General features: G+C 57.4%; 1 protein-coding gene across 1 annotated transcript; it reads right to left on the bottom strand.

The window, feature by feature from the left end:
- Positions 1–3881: 3881 nt before the first annotated feature.
- Positions 3882–16743, bottom strand: Dapk3 (death associated protein kinase 3). The gene is made up of 9 exons (XM_027952690.2): positions 16653–16743; positions 15780–15926; positions 10613–10973; positions 10244–10373; positions 9692–9740; positions 8808–8834; positions 7539–7691; positions 6659–6704; positions 3882–6419 (listed from the first exon to the last, which is right to left on the bottom strand). Exons 2-9 carry the CDS (start codon positions 15839–15841, stop codon positions 5883–5885), a joined length of 1365 nt encoding a protein of 454 aa, XP_027808491.1. The 5' UTR covers positions 15842–15926; positions 16653–16743; the 3' UTR covers positions 3882–5882.
- Positions 16744–17745: the final 1002 nt, after the last annotated feature.

Below are 17745 nucleotides of genomic sequence, written 5' to 3'. Positions count from 1 at the left end.
CCCTGGGTGTCCCAGGGTTGACAGGGTGTCGGCCTCGCTCCCAAGGGCGTCCCTCTGCCCATCAGACTGCACCGACACCCACAAAGCAGGGCCCTGTGTGGACGTCCTTGACCCCATCGCCCCGGCAGATGGCCCGCTGTGGCTTGGGCGCTTTGTCCCCGGGGTGCACGTGTAAAAGCCTGATTCCCTTCAAGGGGAGTTAATCCGACCATGGTGCTTAGAGGGGACCTCCGGGAGGTGATCAGGATTAGGAAGGTCACAGAGTGGGGACCCGGGATTGGACCCCGGTGGCTTTATAAGGACAGAAAGCAGGGCACGGTGGTGCACTTGTGATCCAGCTGTTCAGGCGGCAAAGCCAGCTGGGCAGCTAGCGACACCCCATCTCCAAAGACAGACTGTAAAAAGGGGGGGTAGCACAGAGATGGCGCAGTTGCCTGGCGTCCGGTTCAATTTCCAGCACCCCAAAAAGAAAGAAAGAGAGCGGGTAAGAGGGAGGGAGGGAGACCAGGAGGGACGCCACCCTCCTCTCTGGCCACATGACAATGGCCTGAACTGCCCCCAGACTCTGCCAGCAAGGCGGCCACCCCCAGCTGGGGCACCGGCCTTGGACCACCACTGTGCACCAGAAATGACCTCTTTTCTTTTTAAAGATTTTTTTTTAGTTGCAGTTGGACACAACACCTTTATTTTATTTATTTATTTTCATGTGATGCTGAGGATGGAATCCAGGGCCCCACAGGTGCTGGGTGTGCGCTCTCCCACCGAGCCCCAGCCCCGCCCCTGGACCTCTTTTCCTTATAAAGTTTCCAGCCTTGGGCATTTCATTACAGGAATGCAAAAAACAGCTGACCTAGCCCGCCTCCCACTCCCCTCTGCTTCCTCCCAGCCCCACCCCTCGGCTCTGCTCGCTGGCCCCTGCTGACCAAGAGGCTTCTGCTCACATGCAGAACTTCTCAGCAGGCAGCTGCCGCGACTCACCCTGCCACTGGAACACCACTGGCCGGACTCTGCTTAGGTGCTCAGACAGACCAGCCTCGGGCATTTTCCTGACCTCGGAATCAAACCAGTGACCATCCCAGCCTGTGGGGACTGATCGCTGGGAACCGCCAGTTACAGAGCAGCATTTGTCACAGTCACGGGGCTCATCAGGAAATGCCGGCTCCGTGCCCAGCCGTGGACACCCTGAGTCTCAGCCCCAGAGCCCCTGTGCTCATTTCCCAGAGCAGCCATGACAAAGGACAATAGGTGCTCTAGGGGAACTGGCACTCACCCTCACAGTCCTGGAGGCCAGAAGTTGGAAACTAAGAGGTGAGCAGCTGCCTCCGGAGACTCCAGGGAGGGCCCTCAGCCTGTCCCCACTCGAGTCTCTGCCTCTGTTGTCCCACAGGGTTCTTATGAGGACCCCTGTCATTTTAGTAAGACCCTGCCTAATGCACTATGACCTCATCTTAAGGAATGACATCTACAGGGACGCTATTCCCACATAAGGTCCCACTCACTGGCCCTGGGGACATAACTGCCACATTTACTTTTGGAGGGAACACAATTTGGCCCTCAACAACCATCCTGCCCTGAATGCCCCGAATCAGCTCACGCAGCTACTGGGGAGGAGTCAGATGGCCCCTGCTTAGTGTGTCCTTAACAAGAATGGGCACCCAGGAGCCTCATCCCCGTCTCAGAGAAGCCCAGAGGGAGGTCAGAGAGGGCATGAAGGGCCCAAGGCCACACAGCCACCGAAGCAAGGCCCGAATCTGGGCATGTGTCCTTCTGAATGCCCCCCCCCCCCCGCCCCGGCCCTGACCTCTGATGGAGTTGCTTGGCCCCAGGGTTTACCTCCTGCTGGGAGGAGAGTGTGCTTGGCCTGTCCTGCCCTCCCATGAGCCGCTGAGTGCCACATCTCCCAAGACAGTGACCCAAGGGGCCTCCCCACTCTCCCCAGGGATGGAGTGATGGTCCTTGTCCCCAAAGAACCCCAGAGGCCTCTGAGAGGCCAGGTTTGACCCTCAGGGTACTGGGCAGCATGGAGGGCGGTCAGGGCTATGAGTGATGGTTTGCTCACGACGGGAGGTTGTTTTCCGGGGACTGGCGTGTGGCAGGAGCATTGCCCCAGCCCTTTTCATTTGGAGTCAGGGTCTGGCTAAGCTGCCCAGGCTGGCCTGGGACTTGCCATCCTCCTGCTGTGGCTTCAGCGTAGCTGGAATGACAGATGTGGTCCCCACATCCAGCTTCCTCTTCTAAGGCACTGCTCCTGCATCTAGTGACCTTCAAAGGCCAACTCGGGGCTAGGGCTCTGGCCGAGTACTGGGCAAGGACACAGGAGTCAGTCCAAGGCAGGGCCCCAGGGCTTCTCATCTCCCCAGGGGAAGCGTCGGCCTGAGGAACACCAACTCCCAGCCCTGCACCATCGTCTGCACCTGGCTCTGTGGGCCTGATGACTCCAGGGACCCTCCTGTGAGGGGACCCTTTTGATTCTGGCTCATGCCACTGAGCACTCTTCTCAGGTCACCCACGTCGTAGCAGGTGGCTGAATCAAATCCTGCATGTCATTTATCCACCCACCGACACATGGATGTGAGCTGTCCCCACCTTCGTGCCGTGGTGGTCATGCTGCCGTGGACACAGGCACAGGTATATCCCAGGCACAAGTAGTCACTCAGGCCATGGGCTGTTGCCCGGGACAGGTCAGGCCTCTTGCTGTCCCCTGGCGGTTGTGTGCTCACCTGGATCCTGAGCACTCAGCCAGGAACATGCGTTTAGCCGCTCCCTAGGCAGCTGTGGCACTAAGGTGACACAGCACCAGCAGAACCTGCCTGGCCCAGTCTCCCGCCAGCATCCTACACTGGAGCCAGGACGGGCCTCCTGGGCCCAGCCGTCAGTGACTGCCGCTCCTGACCACTTCATGGCCCACTTCATGGTCACCAGAGCAGCTGAGGCGGTAGAGCCTCAGGGTGGAGTCGGGCCTCTCTTGATTTCACTCCTTTGTAACTTGAAAATGGATCACAAAAACCTGGCAGTGGCCACCAGCTCCTTCCCATGCCATCAGGCGGCACCAAGTTGGAAACCTCAGACTTTAAACAGGGCCTCAGGTGGCCTTGGCTGTGAAGGCAGGTGGCAGCAGCCATCACACAGTACCCTCCTCTACCTGCAGGGGGACACAGCGGGGAGGGGCAGCAGAGGCGGTGCAGGCTGCAGGCTCAGGAACTCAGGGCCACTCCACCACTGAGCCACTCCCCAGCCCTATTCCGTATTTTACTTAGAGACAGGGCCTCACTGAGTTACTCAGCACCCCGCTGTTGCTGAGGCTGGCTTTGAACTTACAATCCTCCTGCCTCAGCCTCCCTAGCCACTGGGATTAGACATGCACCACTGCACCTGGCTGCTTTGTGGTTTTTGGTGGGGTCTCGTATGCTGCCCAGGCTGGCCTCAAACTCCTGGGTTCATGATCCTCCTACCTCAGCCTCCCAAATAGTTGGGACAACAAACTGGCCTGATGTGGTTTTTTTTTTTTTTTTTAAGAGAGAGAGAATTTTATGGGCTGGGGATGTGGCTCCAGCGGTAGCGCGCTCGCCTGGCATGCGTGCGGCCCGGGTTCCATCCTCAGCACCACATACAAACAAAAACGTTGTGTCTGCCGAAAGCTAAAAAAAATAAATATTAAAATTCTCTCCAAAAAAAAAAATTTAAAGAGAGAATTTTAATATTTATTTTTTGGTTTTCGGCAGACACAACATCTTTGTATGTGGTGCTAAGGATCGAACCCGGGCCGCACGCATGCCAGGCGAGCGCGCTACCGCTGGAGCCACATCCCCAGCCCCCTGATGTGGTTGTCTTTAAATTTTTCTTTTCATACTTGTAGACGGACAGCAGGCCTTTATTGTTATGTGGTGCTGAGACTCGAACCCAGTGCCTCACACGTGCTGGCAAGCGCTCTGCCCCGAGCCCCAGCCCAGCTCCATGTTTTTTGTGTGGGAAAACACACATAACAAATTCCACCATCGGTGACAATCGAGCACATTCACACTGTCACTGTCATGCCAAGGCAAGCCTCAGCCCCGCGCCCACCAATCCATGTCCCATCTCTGACTCCTGTCCTGGATGTCTCCTGTCACTGGGGCACACAGTGGCCTTGTGTGTCTGGCTCTGAGCAAGAGGTCCTGGGTTCCATCAGCATGGCAGTTGTCACCTGGCCTGTGCAGGTGGCTGAGGGACGCCCCAGGAGGGGGAGTGCACTGTGTCTGTCAACGAGAGCGCTTCCTTCAAGCCATTGCCACTGTGCCTCCGTGAACATCCCCGCACAAGTCTGCGGGGCAGTGTCCTCCCACCTGTGATGTGCCACTGCTGGACAGCACTGCAGACTGACCTCAATCTCCCAACCACAAAGCATTGTTAAAGAACTCGCAGGGCTTGGTGGAGGGTGGTGCTGGGGGCCCCTCCCTGAGGCCCCCAGCTGAGCTGTGCCCCACAGCACCTCTATGGGCGGGGGCCTGGATGGAGCAGAGCACGGGCCAGTCACAGCCACTGCACCTGATCTTCCCCAATGGGAGACCTGTCTCCTGCACCTGGCGCTGAGCTGCAGGGCCGGCACCAGCAGACCAGGACAGGGGTGGGGCTGCTGCTCCAGGGGGCCCCGGCTCCTCTGCACAGGCTCCTGTCCAGGCCAGCCCTTTGCAAAGGCATCAGCACTCAAAGGAGCCACACACCCACCACGGGGGGCTCTTGACCATGGAGGACCTGGGCATGGCCTCAGCCTGCACACTGCCCCCCCCATCCAAGGCTTCCGGGTGGGCTGAGGCGACACCTAGTGGCACCCCATGGTACTAGCCACCCAGTGCCTTAGTCCAAACTGCCATCTAGCGGCTCCCGGCAGGAGGTCCGGGGACACCAGCAGGGTGAGGCAGAGCCACACTTCCCCTGGCCAACGCGACGCGCCAGCCTGTTGCAGGCAGTCCTGGGGGACCTCATCCACACAGCCCCGAGGATCACAAGGTACCAACTGAGACAGGAGCGAGAATACCCTGAGGGCCACTGGGCACTGCAGCCAAGGGACAGGCTGGGGCTGTGTTGTTCAGAGCAGGTGCATCCTGGCACCACTAGGAACAGGAGGATGGCACACAGCACAGGGCCCCTCAGATGCTTCTAGGGGACCAAGAGGGTGGTGGCTGCTTTACAGCCCGTGCTCAGACCCCAGTGCCCCTTCACCCAGCACTTGGAGACTCCCTGGGCCCCAAGACCAGCATCAACCAATGCTCCATTTACTGCCAAGTTCCCCAGAACACCAACTTTTTTTTTTTTTTTTTTTCCGGTACTGGGGATTGAACCCAGGGGCACTTGACCACTGAGCCACATCCCCAGCCCTTTTTATTTAAGAGACAGGGTCTCACTAAGCTGATGAGGCTGGCTTTGAACTTGCATCCTCCTGCCTCAGCCTCTAAATCCACTGGGGTTATAGAACTGTGCGGCTGCACCAGGCCAGACCAGCGGGAAGGGCATCAATCACCAGCACAGTTTGATCATCAGGACGCAGCACAAGGCCAGGCACGTCACACAGCAAGCATTTGTGGACAGGGCTGATTGGGGCTCAAGAGCCACCTGCTGGACAGGATGGGGCCCGCTGCCCAGCATGAACCCATGGACAGACACCACTCCAGGCTGTCAGCTTCTGCCTGCCTGCTCAGGGGCCCTGGCCGCCACCCCCACCACCAGGCAGTGCTCCAGGCCATGACACCCACCATCGCCAGTGCCGTCTGGGCGGTGGCCCCTTTCCAAGCCTGCGCAGAAGCTAAGGCCCTGGCCACAGGGGAGGTGGTCCCGCTGAGGAGAGGGTGGCCTGGGTGGCAGCCAGGCCGGCGTGACCCTGGGGCTGCAGAGGGGTGACCAGGCCACTAGCGCAGGCTGCACTCCCCGCCCTGCAGCTTCTCCTGCTCCAGGGCGCGCACCAGGTCCTGCACAAAGCGCATCTCGGAGGCCACCTGCTTGGCCAGCGCCTCGTAGCGGTTCTCGAGGCGGCTGAAGCGGCGCTTGAGCCCGCTGGCCCCCAGCAGGGCGCCCCTGGCCTCCTCCTGCGCCTGCCGCTGCAGCGCCTCCGTCCTGTGCAGCTCCTGCCGCAGCCGCCTCAGGTCCTGGCCCAGGCTGTCGCTCTCCTCCTTGTACCAGGCCTCTTTCTCCTCGTAGATGGCCGTCAGCGCCTCCACGTCCTCGCGGCACAGCCGGCGGCCGCGCTCCAGCTCGCGCAGCCCCTCCTCGGCGGCCGCCACCTCCTCCAGCACCTTGGAGAAGCGCTCGAAGTTGGCGTAGGTGTTGTTGGGCGGCATGCTCGAGTGCGACTTGATGGTGTACTCCTTGAGCCGCGTGGTCTTCAGGCGCCGCCGCTCGGGCTTCTTGCTGCTGTCCTCACTGCGGACATTGCGCCGCCGGATGGCCTGCAGGGGACAGGGAAGAAGGCGCCTGGAGCCCGAGGGCAAGCCGTGGCCTTTGGGACTGGAGTCCACCAACTCCCGTGTCCACCCGTGGAGCAGGCGTGCAGACAGCCTTCCCACTGCCACAGCAGGCCAGGCTCTGCCGGGCCTTGCTGACCTGCGCTCCACGCCCCCTTGCAGCACAGGGACCTCCCAGACGCGGAGGGCTTGTCCCCCAGTGGGACAGACACCTCAGTCCTCACCTTGATCCAGGAATGCTCCAGGCTCTGGGCGATGGTCATTCTCCTCCTGGAAGACCACCCCAAGTCACACCTGTGTCCTCCACTCCATCTACCCAGGCTGTCCCCCCACAGCACTGGCCCTTAGCACCCTGCTTCCAGCCACTCCCCGTATGTACCCCCCAGCCCCCTGGAGTCCTTCCCAGCCTCTGCTTGGCCAACCGGGAGGCCAGGGGCAGGGACCTGGGACAGGAAGCCTGGGGTATGTTTTCAATGGAACCACAACCTCCCACTGCAGTCATAAACTCAGGCACCCACAGGAGGGCCAGGTCACAGGAGAGCACCGTGGCAGACTGGGTGCCAGGGTTCTACGTTTTGCTGGATCTGGAATTTTACACAAACCCATCTCCAATGCTAGTAAGGAATTTAAGGTTTTTAAAAACATGGTATGGCCAGGTGTGATGGTGCACATCTGTAATCCCAGCAGCTCAGGAGGCTGAGGTAGGAGAATCGAAAGTTCAGGGCCAGCCTCAGCAACCTAGCAAGGCCCTAAGTAACTCAGGGAGACTCTGTGCAGAATCCCAGCTGTTTACAGAGCACATAAACTCAAAATTAAAAAATTAAAAAAGAGCTTAGGATGTGGCTCAAGGGTCAAGCACCCCAGGTTCAGTCCCCAATACCAAAAACAAAAAATAAAAACTAGAACAAAACAAATATGGCGTGGCCAGACCAGTCCTCAATCCCCTCTGCCTGGCTGAGGAGCCAGCCAGCCCTCAAGGCCGTGGGAGCCCTGAGTGGACTGCACTGGAGTGCGAGGTGGGGTGGGCAGGGGTGGGTGGCTGGAGGCTGGGGCATGGGCAGAGCGGGCACGGCTTTCTCCCAGGGGCCCAGTACGTGCTCCTACTTGGGATCTTTGACAAGCAGCCGGCGGATGAAGTCCTTGGCCAGCTCGCTGGTGCTGCTGAAGTACTCCTCGTCGAAGTCGTAGTTCACGGCCGAGATGTTGGTCAAGGTCTCCTGCTTGGTCTCACCCAGGAATGGGGACGCGCCACTAAGGCTGGAAGACCCAGGCAGGCACAGGCTCGATGGGGTGCCCCAGTCCCCGCACACCCGCTGTGACCGTGCCACCTTCTGGTTCACCTTCAGACTCCAGTGGGCCCACAGGGGGCCAAACAGGATGGGCCGAGGGGGACACCTGACCACTGGGGACACATTCCTCTACACAGTCACCTGGTCACCCACCAAGCTGCGTCAAAGATCACCTCCCAGTCATGGAGGGGACATGTCTCTGGAAACTTGGTGTCTGGGTGGACACAGCTCAGAGCTTCTCCTAAAGCACTCGACAACTAAAGGGCACAGTGGCCACTTTCAGGGGAGTCTCTAGAGGCCTGTGCTCCTGGTCCAACATCTCTGAGGCTCTGGGCAGGGGTGCGGAACCCCAGCTGTTCACAGAGCACATAAAGCCCCAAGTGGGTGCCCTCTAAAGTGCCCGACAGTGCCCAGGCGAGAGACCAACGGTCTGACTGGGGGAGGCGAGGAGATGTCCCCAGTGTCGGGGGTTCCTGGGTTCCAGCCAGAAAGTGATGCTAGTGAGGAAACGGAGCGCCTGGCCAGGGCCACCACTGACCTCAGGCACCAAGGTCAACAGCAGTGTCCTCTCGTCTGCAGAAGGAAATCTGCTATTTATGCCAGTCTTCCATAACCCCCAGGTCACCTGGACAGAGGGACACAGGGCAACTACCTCCCTCCAAGGAGCCACGGCCAAGTCTGCCTGGTGTGCCCACCCTCCAGGCCAGGGACCAACGCGGCACAGGCCTGGCCTGGCCGAGCTGTCCCAGGCAGCAGCAGGGAAAGGCCAGGACTCAGCCCTTCTGTCTCTGGCTGCCAGTGGACTGTCCACAGTGGAGGGGAGACATACCCCCTCCTAGCACGGCCACTCAGAAAACAGGGCCTGGCCTCAGAACTTTCCAGAAGCCCATAATAGCACCCACAGAGAACCCTCCACTGCTCCACTTGCTCCTTCCCTCACCCAGGGTCACTGAGCACCACTGTGCAGAGCTGGCGGGACCCCCGAGTCCCCAGGAACAGCCCTGACTCCAGCACAGGCCAGACAGGCAACTGCTGTGTGGCACGACCAGGCCAGCAAAAGGTCAGCACCCCGGCCAGTACTCACAGGATGTAGGTGATGACGCCAATGCTCCTGAAAGACAGAAAGGAGGGACATGGGTCAGAGGGGCCCCCAGGACAGAGGTCCACAGCCAGGTCAAATGAACCACTAGGGAAGGCAGAAGCCCTGAGCCAGGGGCAACATCCCCCCGGCCCTGGCCCCAAACTTCAGGGGCTGACACTGTCCTCTGCTCTGGGCTCCACATAGCCTCCAGCCAGTCCCTGGTCCCTGTCTCTAGCACTCTGAGATCACCTGGAGTTTCCCACCTGGGCACCTCTGGTCATCCTTGCCTACTAATGTCAAAGCTCAAACTGGCCAGGGTGGGGATGCACCGTGGCCCCACACCAACCCCCACACTGACAGTGGGACCCTCATGGGGCCTGGTGGTAAACTTTTTACATAGGGTCAGACACTGAACCTCAGACTGTGTCCGTCCAACACATCAATGTCCATCAGCTTTGTTTCTTTCTCTTTTTTTTTTTGGCGGGGGCGGGGGAAGGTACCAGGGATTGAGCTCAGGGGCTCTCAACCACTGAGCCCCGTCCCCTGCCCTATTTTGTATTTTATTTAGAAACGGGGTCTCACTGAGCTGCTCAGGGCCTCACTTTTGCTGAGGCTGGCTTGGAACTGGCGATTCGCCTGGCTCAGCCTCCCAAGCCTCTGGGATGACAGGCGTGTGCCACCGCGCCCGGCTGTCAGCTTTGTTTCTAACATCCGTAGGAAACAACGTGGAGACCCCTGAGCAGAGGGGCCTGCCCTGGCCCTCGGGCTGCCATTTGCCAACCTCTATCCTAAGACAGCAGTCTGTCCATCCCCCCGTGGCACCCAGATACCACCAGAAGGAAGCACACAGGCAAGGCCCCAGCCTGGCCAGCTCCCGGGACACTCACCACATGTCTGCCTCCAGGCCCAGGGGCTCATAGTTGACAATCTCAGGAGCTATACGAACAGAAAAGAGAGCATAGGGCCAGGCGCTGGGGACACAGCAGCCAACAGGAACAGCACCTTGCCCGCCCCGCGCAGTTGGGAATGTATGTGTACGCGCGCACACACACATTCCACCCCCCATATACATGTATTTTTTTCTTTTTTTTTTGACGTTACCAAAGACTACACCCTGGAGCTCTACCAAAGATGGATTCACACCCAGCGCTTATTTATTTTAAGACAGGGTCTCGCTAAGTATATGCCTCAGGCACCCTGAGTAGCTAGGACAGACCTTGGTGGAGGTGCTCACAAACCCCACTGTACTTGTCAGTGAATGGACACAGGCAGGGCTGACTCAGCCCAGGCCCTGGGAAGAGGAGCTGGACAGTGACAGCCCCAAACGAACCCGAGTCCCCGTGATGCTGGGCACAGGAGGGGTGGCCGGAGACCATACACAGTGGGAATCCGCAAATGCCCGCCTTGCCAAGCCCTGGGCAGACTCCACATGGACTCACCCACAAACTCCGGGGTGCCGAAGATGTTCTTGAACTCATTCCCTGCTTCAATCTTGTGGGCAATGCCAAAGTCGATGAGCTTGATCCGGGGGTCAGGCACATTCTTGTCCAGAAGCATGATATTTTCTGGCTGGAGTGGAAGACCTCTGCTACTCCTGTGTCCCACCCACATGTCTGGACAGAGCACCCTCATTCTGTGGCATGGCCAGACTGACACACCCTCGGGTCCCTGGCCCAGGCTGTCCTGTCCCCTCAACCCTTGGATAGCAATGGGCTGGAGGACTTGCGCTCTGCTGCAGGATCGGGGCCTCCCCCAGCTCCCATCCTGGACGCATGGCTGGCTCTATCCCCAGGGCCCGTAGGGCTCACCTTAAGGTCGAAATGAGCGATGCGCTTGGAGTGAAGGTAGTGAACGCCATCCAGGATCTGCTTGAGGAACTGGGTGGCCTCGTCCTCGGTCAACGACTCCTTTTCTGCCAGGAAGTCGAAGAGCTCCCCACCAGAGACCAGCTCCAGGATGAGCACCACGTCCGTCTTGTTCTCAAAGACGTCATGCAGAGTGATGATGTTGGGGTGCCGGATCTCCCGCAGGATGCTCACCTCCCGCTCGATCTCCTCCCGGCTGACACCACGCCGGCTGGACGCCAGGCGGCGCTTCTTGATGAACTTGGCCGCATACTCCTTTCCAGTGCCCTTCTGCCGGCACTTCCGCACGATTGCAAACTGGCCACTGAGGGAGCGTGGGGAGGGGAGGTGAGCTGGGCGGCTGCACAGTAGCCCCTCTTGCGCCCCAGGGTGCAGCCCTGCGCCTGGGACCTCAAGGTATGTGGGGACTTGGGACAAGAGCCCAATGCAAGGATGGGCAGCAACTCCATAGCCCTCTCAGTACAAGGAGCCAACCCTCCAGGACAGTACACGGGGCCTGGGCACATGGGTGCAGAACGCTTGAGCCAGTGCTGCCAGGCGCTTCTGCAACAGCAAGAGGAGAGAGGAGGGTGAGTGTGCACGGGAGGCACCAGGACAGACCATGGGGGCGACCCTCGAGAGGACCTGCCACAGGACAGGAGCGAGCTGCAGAGAGCACTCCACTGTCTGAGTGTCCCCAAAGGCCCATGTGTGGAAGGCTGCTGCCAAGTGGTGATACTGGTGGGCAAGGGGAACTTTAGCAGGTGGGCCTGGCAGGAGTCTCTGCCCTGAAGCCAAGCCCTCCAAGAGCCTGGGGACCCCAGTCTCAGGCTCCCCTGCCTCCTAGCTCCAGATGCAAGCAGTCCTTCCAACATGTGTGTGCTGCCCCAGCCTTGTCAGAGGCCCAAAGCCATGGGCTACATGACCTTGTGAACTTAACTAAATAAACTTAACTAAATAAACTTTTTCTCTAATAAGTTAATCATAGGATCGTAAAGCTAACACACATATAACTAATACACAAAAATTCTTTTTGTTTAAAACAGGTCTATGCTGCGGCCCTGTGTACACGTGTTTCCATGTGTACACAGAAGGGCTCAGATGCAAGGCATGGCAGGAGGGTGGGCGAGGGGGCGAAGACTCACTTTCCACTTGATGCAACGCTACCCTCATTGAGCTTTTCAAGGCATATTATGCTACCATTTTTTTAAGTACAGGAAAAAAGTAAAAGCCACTAACTTCAAAGGGGGCTGGGGATACAGCTCAGCTGGTAGAGTGCTTGCCTCGCATGCACAAGGCCCTGGTTCAATTCCCAGCACCACACACACACAAAAAAAGTGCTCCTAGGGTTGGGACTGTGGCTCAGTGGCAGAGCGCTTGCCTAGCACGTGTGAGGTACTGGGTTCAATCCCTAGCATCACATAAAAATAAACAAACAAAGGCATGCTGTCCATTTACAACTACAAAAAAAAAAACCACTTTTTTTTCAAAGTGCTCCTATTCAGCTAGGCTAGGCGGCACACCACTGTCACCCCAGCAACTCAGGAGGCTGAGGCAAGAGGATCTCAAGTTCAAGGTCAGCCTCAGCAACTTAAGAGAACTTGTCTCAAAAACGAAAAGAGAAGCCAGGCACAGTGGCGCATGCCTGCCTATAATCCCAGCAGCTTGGGAGGCTCAAACAGGAGGATCGCAAGTTCAAAGCCAGCCTCAGCAACTGCAAGGCACTAAGCAACTCAGTGAGACTTGTCTCTAAATAAAATACAAAACAGGGCTGGGGTCGAATGCCCCCGAGTTCAATCCTGGTACCCCCCCCCAAAAAAAAAGAAAGAAAAGGTGGGGGCTGGGGCTCGGGCTGAGATGTGTCTAACTACAACGAAAAAATAAATATTAAAAAAAAAAATGAAAAGGGGTGCCAGATTACATGCCTGTAATCTCAGCAACTCGGGGATAAGCTGCCCTAGGTTCAAACCCCAGTACCAAAAAAAGAAGAAGAAAAAAACCTTCAGTCTAACAAGTACCACTGACTTCAAAGCCTGAGACTCAGTCCAGAATGGACGCCTGCTCAGCACCGCTCACCACCTCTTGTCTTTCGATGGCTGTATCTTGTTCCCTCTCAGCCCCGAGGACTCTGGCCAAATGCCAAACCTGCCCCAGGAAAAGGATGGCAGAGGACACAACCATGACCTAGACAGGCAAAAAATCAAAACTTGCAGCCCAAAGCAGCCAGTCAGTCCAGCCCTCAGTAGCGCTGGACTCCTGCTGTGAGAGCAGGTGTGGGATGATGGGTAGGACCACCAGGTGCAAGCCCACCTGAGGCAAGCCAAACTCTGAACCCAGGCGGCCGGAGGGGATGCTGGGCAGGTGCTACCAAGCCCAAACCCTTCCACCCAGCACCGTGCTTCCTCCAGCTCCTCTGAGCCAGCCTGCACCCCGGAACACAGGGCCCCCAGGAGCACCCTGGCCATCTGTGGACTCCTATTACCATAGACCAATCCCAACCTCCCTTATGCCCATGGGATTTCGGTTTGTCACTGAAGAGTCCTGACGCCGACATCCTCCGACCCACTGAACCTCCATCCTGTGAGTCGCTGACATCCAGGTCCACCTCCCCTCTCAAGGTTGAAAGGTCATGTGATCTCCCCACATCTGACTGCCCCGCAGGAGAGACCCTCCTTGAGAACCTGGCCCACATGCTCCTCCTTCCCTGTAACTCCCACAGGAGGCCCGAGATCAGGGCTTCAGGCCTCCATCCAGCTACGTGAGGACCTGACACAAACCAGAGGGAGGCTCGCATCTGAAACATGCGGCCACTGGGGAAAACAGAGTGCTCCTCCGTGCACCAGGACAGAAGCCAACAGGGGAAAGTCACAGTGAAGGGGCACGTGAGGTGAGTCCCTGCCAGGGAACCACCCCATCAGCATGTTCTCCAACCACAAGCGTGAAAAGCACCAGACTGAAGGAGGGTGTCCGCAGAGGGGGGTCTACCAGACAAGACTGGGCCACGTGAGGCTGTTAGGACTCGGGGATCCCCTGCCCTGGGGTGAGTTTGGGCTGGATCTACAAAGGTAGCTGGAGCTGATCAGCAGAGAGGCTGAGGCATAGTGAGGCCACAAGAGTGGAGAGCCAGAGTGTCCCAGCAAGGGGACTTCCAGAATTATGGGCCGGGCATGCTCTCTTTCTTTCTTTTTAATATTTATTCTTTTTACTTGTAGTTGGACACAATATCTTTGTTTTTATTTATTTTTTTTTTAATGTGGTGCTGAGGATCGAACCCAGGGCCTCCCATGTACTAGGTGAGCGCTCTACCGCTGAGCCACAACCCCAGCCCCAGAGGCCCGCCTTCTTTAAAGGGCCAAGTGATGAACATTTCAGCTTTTCAGGCAAGTCAGTCTCCACATAGAGCCACCATGTAATTTGGTGGCGCAAAAGCCACAAAAACATCACAGGAGCACGGCTGTGACCACAGCCTCTTCTTCATTCACTCCATTTATTTACTGCAACAGTGCTGGGGAGGGAAGCCAGGGCCTGATGCATGCTAGGCCAGCCTCCCACCAAGTGTTATTGTGAACACCGAAAGGAGAATTTCCTGTCATTGTTACAGGTCATGAAATCCAACTTTTTTTCCCCTCAACTATTTAAAACTATACACAATGGGATCTGGGGCTTAGCTCAGTGGCAGAGCACTTGCCTAGCACGAGTGAGGCACTGGGTTCAATCCTTAGCACCACCTAAAAATAACCAAATAAAGGCATTCTATCCATCTATAACTACAAAAAGTTTTTTAAAAATACATACAGCATTTTGAGTTTGTAGTCTGCACAAAGATAACTGACAGGAAGAAGAAAAAAAAGCATATAACTGTACTGTATTTGGCCCACTGGCAGTAAGACCACAGTCAACAGACACACAGAGTTAAAAAATCAAACATAAAGAAGATAATGTAGAACTGGGGCTCAGTAACAGAGCACTTGCCCACTTGCCTCGCATGCGTGAGGCCCTGGGTCAATCCTCAGCACCATATAAGAATAAATAAATAAAAATAAAGATATTGGGTCCATCTACAACAACGACAAAAATATTTTAAAAAAAGATAACGTATGGGCTGGGATTGTGGCTCAGCGGTAGAGCGCTTGCCTAGCACAGGTGGGACCCAGGTTCGATTCTCAGCTCCACGTAAAAATAAAAGCATTGTGTTGTGTCCATCTACCAAAAAAGATTCTCTCTCTCTCCCTCCCTCCCTCCCTTTCTCCTCTTAAAAAAAAAAAAAGATCATGTATATGGAAGGACATGCACAGGTGACACACAAGTACAATATCATTTTACATTAAACATCCAGGGATTCTCAGGAGTCTGGAACCCATCCCCATCAACATCAACATGGAGGAATGGCCAAATATGGATTAAATTTCACTGACTTTTGCCAAATTGAATCCGAGGTGCTAATTAGTGCATTTCCTACAGTAAAGTATGAAATTTCGCAGAAGGAAGGGGCTGCATTCTCCACCACAGTTATGGAGGAAATTCCTGAAGGAAGGATTTCAGGATCCCAAATAACACCCAGCCTGACACACCGCTCAGTTATTTACATTCCTTTCTGGTGACATCACGGGGCGGGCCTGAGTGGATCCCAGGAGGCTGCCCAGCAGCAAACTCACCAAATAAGGTTTGAGGCTCCACCAAAAAAAAAAAAAAGGATGGGCTTAGTGGGGCCTGGCTGGTCTAGAGGCAGGGCCAGAGGCTGCCCTCCAAGGCCCAGACAGGCAGGACATCAGCTGCTCCCTGGAAGGGAAAACCTCAGCATCTCCCCACAAGTGCTAAACACCAGCCTGAGCAGGACAGTAAACCCCAGTGCCCCAAAAAGAGGTTAAAGAGAAAGACCCTCAAGAACACACACAGCTGTGTCTTCTGCTCTCATGCCTGTGCCAGGCTCTGTGTCTGGCACTAGACATTTCTCCCCACAACAAACACAGGGTACCTCAGAGAAAAAGTTCAAGGGCAGGGCTACCTGGCTCCAGCGCTCAAACTCTTTCCACCAGCAAATGACACCGACTCATTCCTTTGTGGGACAAAGGACAAGAAGGGAGAGTTCCTGTTTAGAAAGGCCAACGCTCCATCAAAGAGGGCTGCTCACCTGCCCAGCTCCTCGCCCATCTCGTAGTGGTCCTCCACGTCTTCCTGTCGGAACGACGACATGGTGGCTGGTCTGCCTTCCAGTCGCTTCTGCTCCAGTTGAAAGCACTGAGGCCCAGGGACAGGGCCTCGGGAGTCCCCTGGGACCCTGGAGGAGACAGGCAAAGAGGGAAAGCAGGAGATGAGGCGGCAGTCATCCCTCCCTGGTGAACGGACACCTGCTCGCTTGCACCAGTCCACCCTAAGGTCCAAGCCCCTGGGGGTGCCCTGCGCTTAGTGGCTGGGTTTTCCCAGCGGCCCCTCATGTAACCCCTGTACGAGGCGCGGGGATCGGCCGCACTGGGCTACCTCTGCCCCCGACGGATGCCGCTCTGCGCCCCGGTCAGCCACGCGACGCCCGGGCCCTTCCCTGCCAGGCCCACCCCCGGCCCAGCTCCGGTCCCACCCCTCCCCTCGGCAGGTCTCCCACGCCCGCTAACAGCAGCCCACACCGCCTCCCGCGCAGTCCCGCCTCCCGCGGGCGCCGGACGACGGCTCCGAGCTCCTGCGGGGCCTCTGGCCGCCCGACGACCTCCACCGCCCGGCCACCACCGGAGGCCCCGCCGCCCCGCCCGGGAGCCTCCTCCGCCGTCTCGCCCCACCCTCCACCGGGGCCAAGGAGGCCGCAGCGACTCCCTCCTCGAAACGCCCGCGAGCCGGCGACCCCCACGGTTCCTGCTCCAGCAGCCCGAGGCCGCCACGCCCCTCGCAGGCCCGGCCAGCCCCGGGGTCCCCGGAGTCTCCCAGCTTCGCCCCCTCCCCGCGGCCTCCAGGGACCCCGAAGCGCCTCCCCAGCTCCCCCATCCTCCCGGCCTCGGCCCAGCAGCATCCGCACCCTTGGCGGCCGCGAGTCCAGGGCCAGCCCCGCCGCCGCGCTAGCCTCAGCCGCGGACCTCTGTCCCAGCCCCGCCACCTCGGACGCCGCGTCGCGCCTGCGCGACGTCACCACGTCCTCAAGTACCCACCCGGAGGCGGGCCTACCTCCCATAGGTCAGTGAGCCGCACCTCGACGCCCCGCCCTCCGCCTTCTCTCCGGGCTCCACACCTGGATACGGCCTCCCCGTTGGCTGACTGACTCACCATTCCTAATCTGATTGGCTGGAGTGGACTCGGGACGAGCAAGTAGACCGCTAACTTCCGGCTCCTGGGTCGCCCCTCCCGCCTCTACTCTGAGCTCAGCTGAGGCTGCAAAACGGAGGAGTCCCGCCTCCCGCGGTGCCGGAGCACCAAAGGCAGGATCAACTGGGAGCCAGGCGCAGTAATTCACGCCTGTAATCCTGTCTATTCCCAGGCTAAGGCAGATTCTAAACTGGAGACCAGTGTCAGTAACTCAGAGGGCCATGTCAAAAAAAAAGGGCCGAGGTGTAAACTCTGAGGTAGGGAGCCCTGCCTGTGCACTCCCTAGTATGGGGCGGGGGCCGGTAGAATCCTCTGGATGGCTGCACTTTGCAGTTCCTGGGGTGGACAGCGGGGTAGTCAGCCTGTGTGGCATGGCAATCTTCGCTGTAAAATGTTTTTATTTTTCTTAGTTGTAAATGGACAGAATGCCCTTATTTTGCTTATTTTTATGTGATGCTGAAGCTTGAATCCAGCGCCCCACGCAAGTGCTCTGCCACTGTTACAGCCCCAGCCCCAAATGTTGACATTTTAAATAAGTAAAATGCAAATAAGGGACTGTCAAGTATTGCCATTGACAGGATCCAATTTAATGTGACCAAATGACAACCTTGGGAGGCAAATACATTACCCCAATTATATAAATGAAAAATTGGTTCCTAGTGTTTATCCTACCAAGGTCAGGGCAGAGCAGATTCCCCCCTCCATAGGTCTGAAACCAAAGCCAATGACAAACCACCCCAGGTATCAAGGCCCACTCTTCTGACTTCTGTTGACAATCCCAAGCTCATCTCACTCCCTGCTCTCCAACC

The sequence above is a fragment of the Marmota flaviventris genome, chromosome 1 (genome assembly GCF_047511675.1).
Source record: "Marmota flaviventris isolate mMarFla1 chromosome 1, mMarFla1.hap1, whole genome shotgun sequence".
NCBI classification, from domain to species: domain Eukaryota; kingdom Metazoa; phylum Chordata; class Mammalia; order Rodentia; family Sciuridae; genus Marmota; species Marmota flaviventris.
Note: the sequence above shows the minus strand (reverse complement) of the source record. Positions and strands in the feature narration are given on the sequence as shown.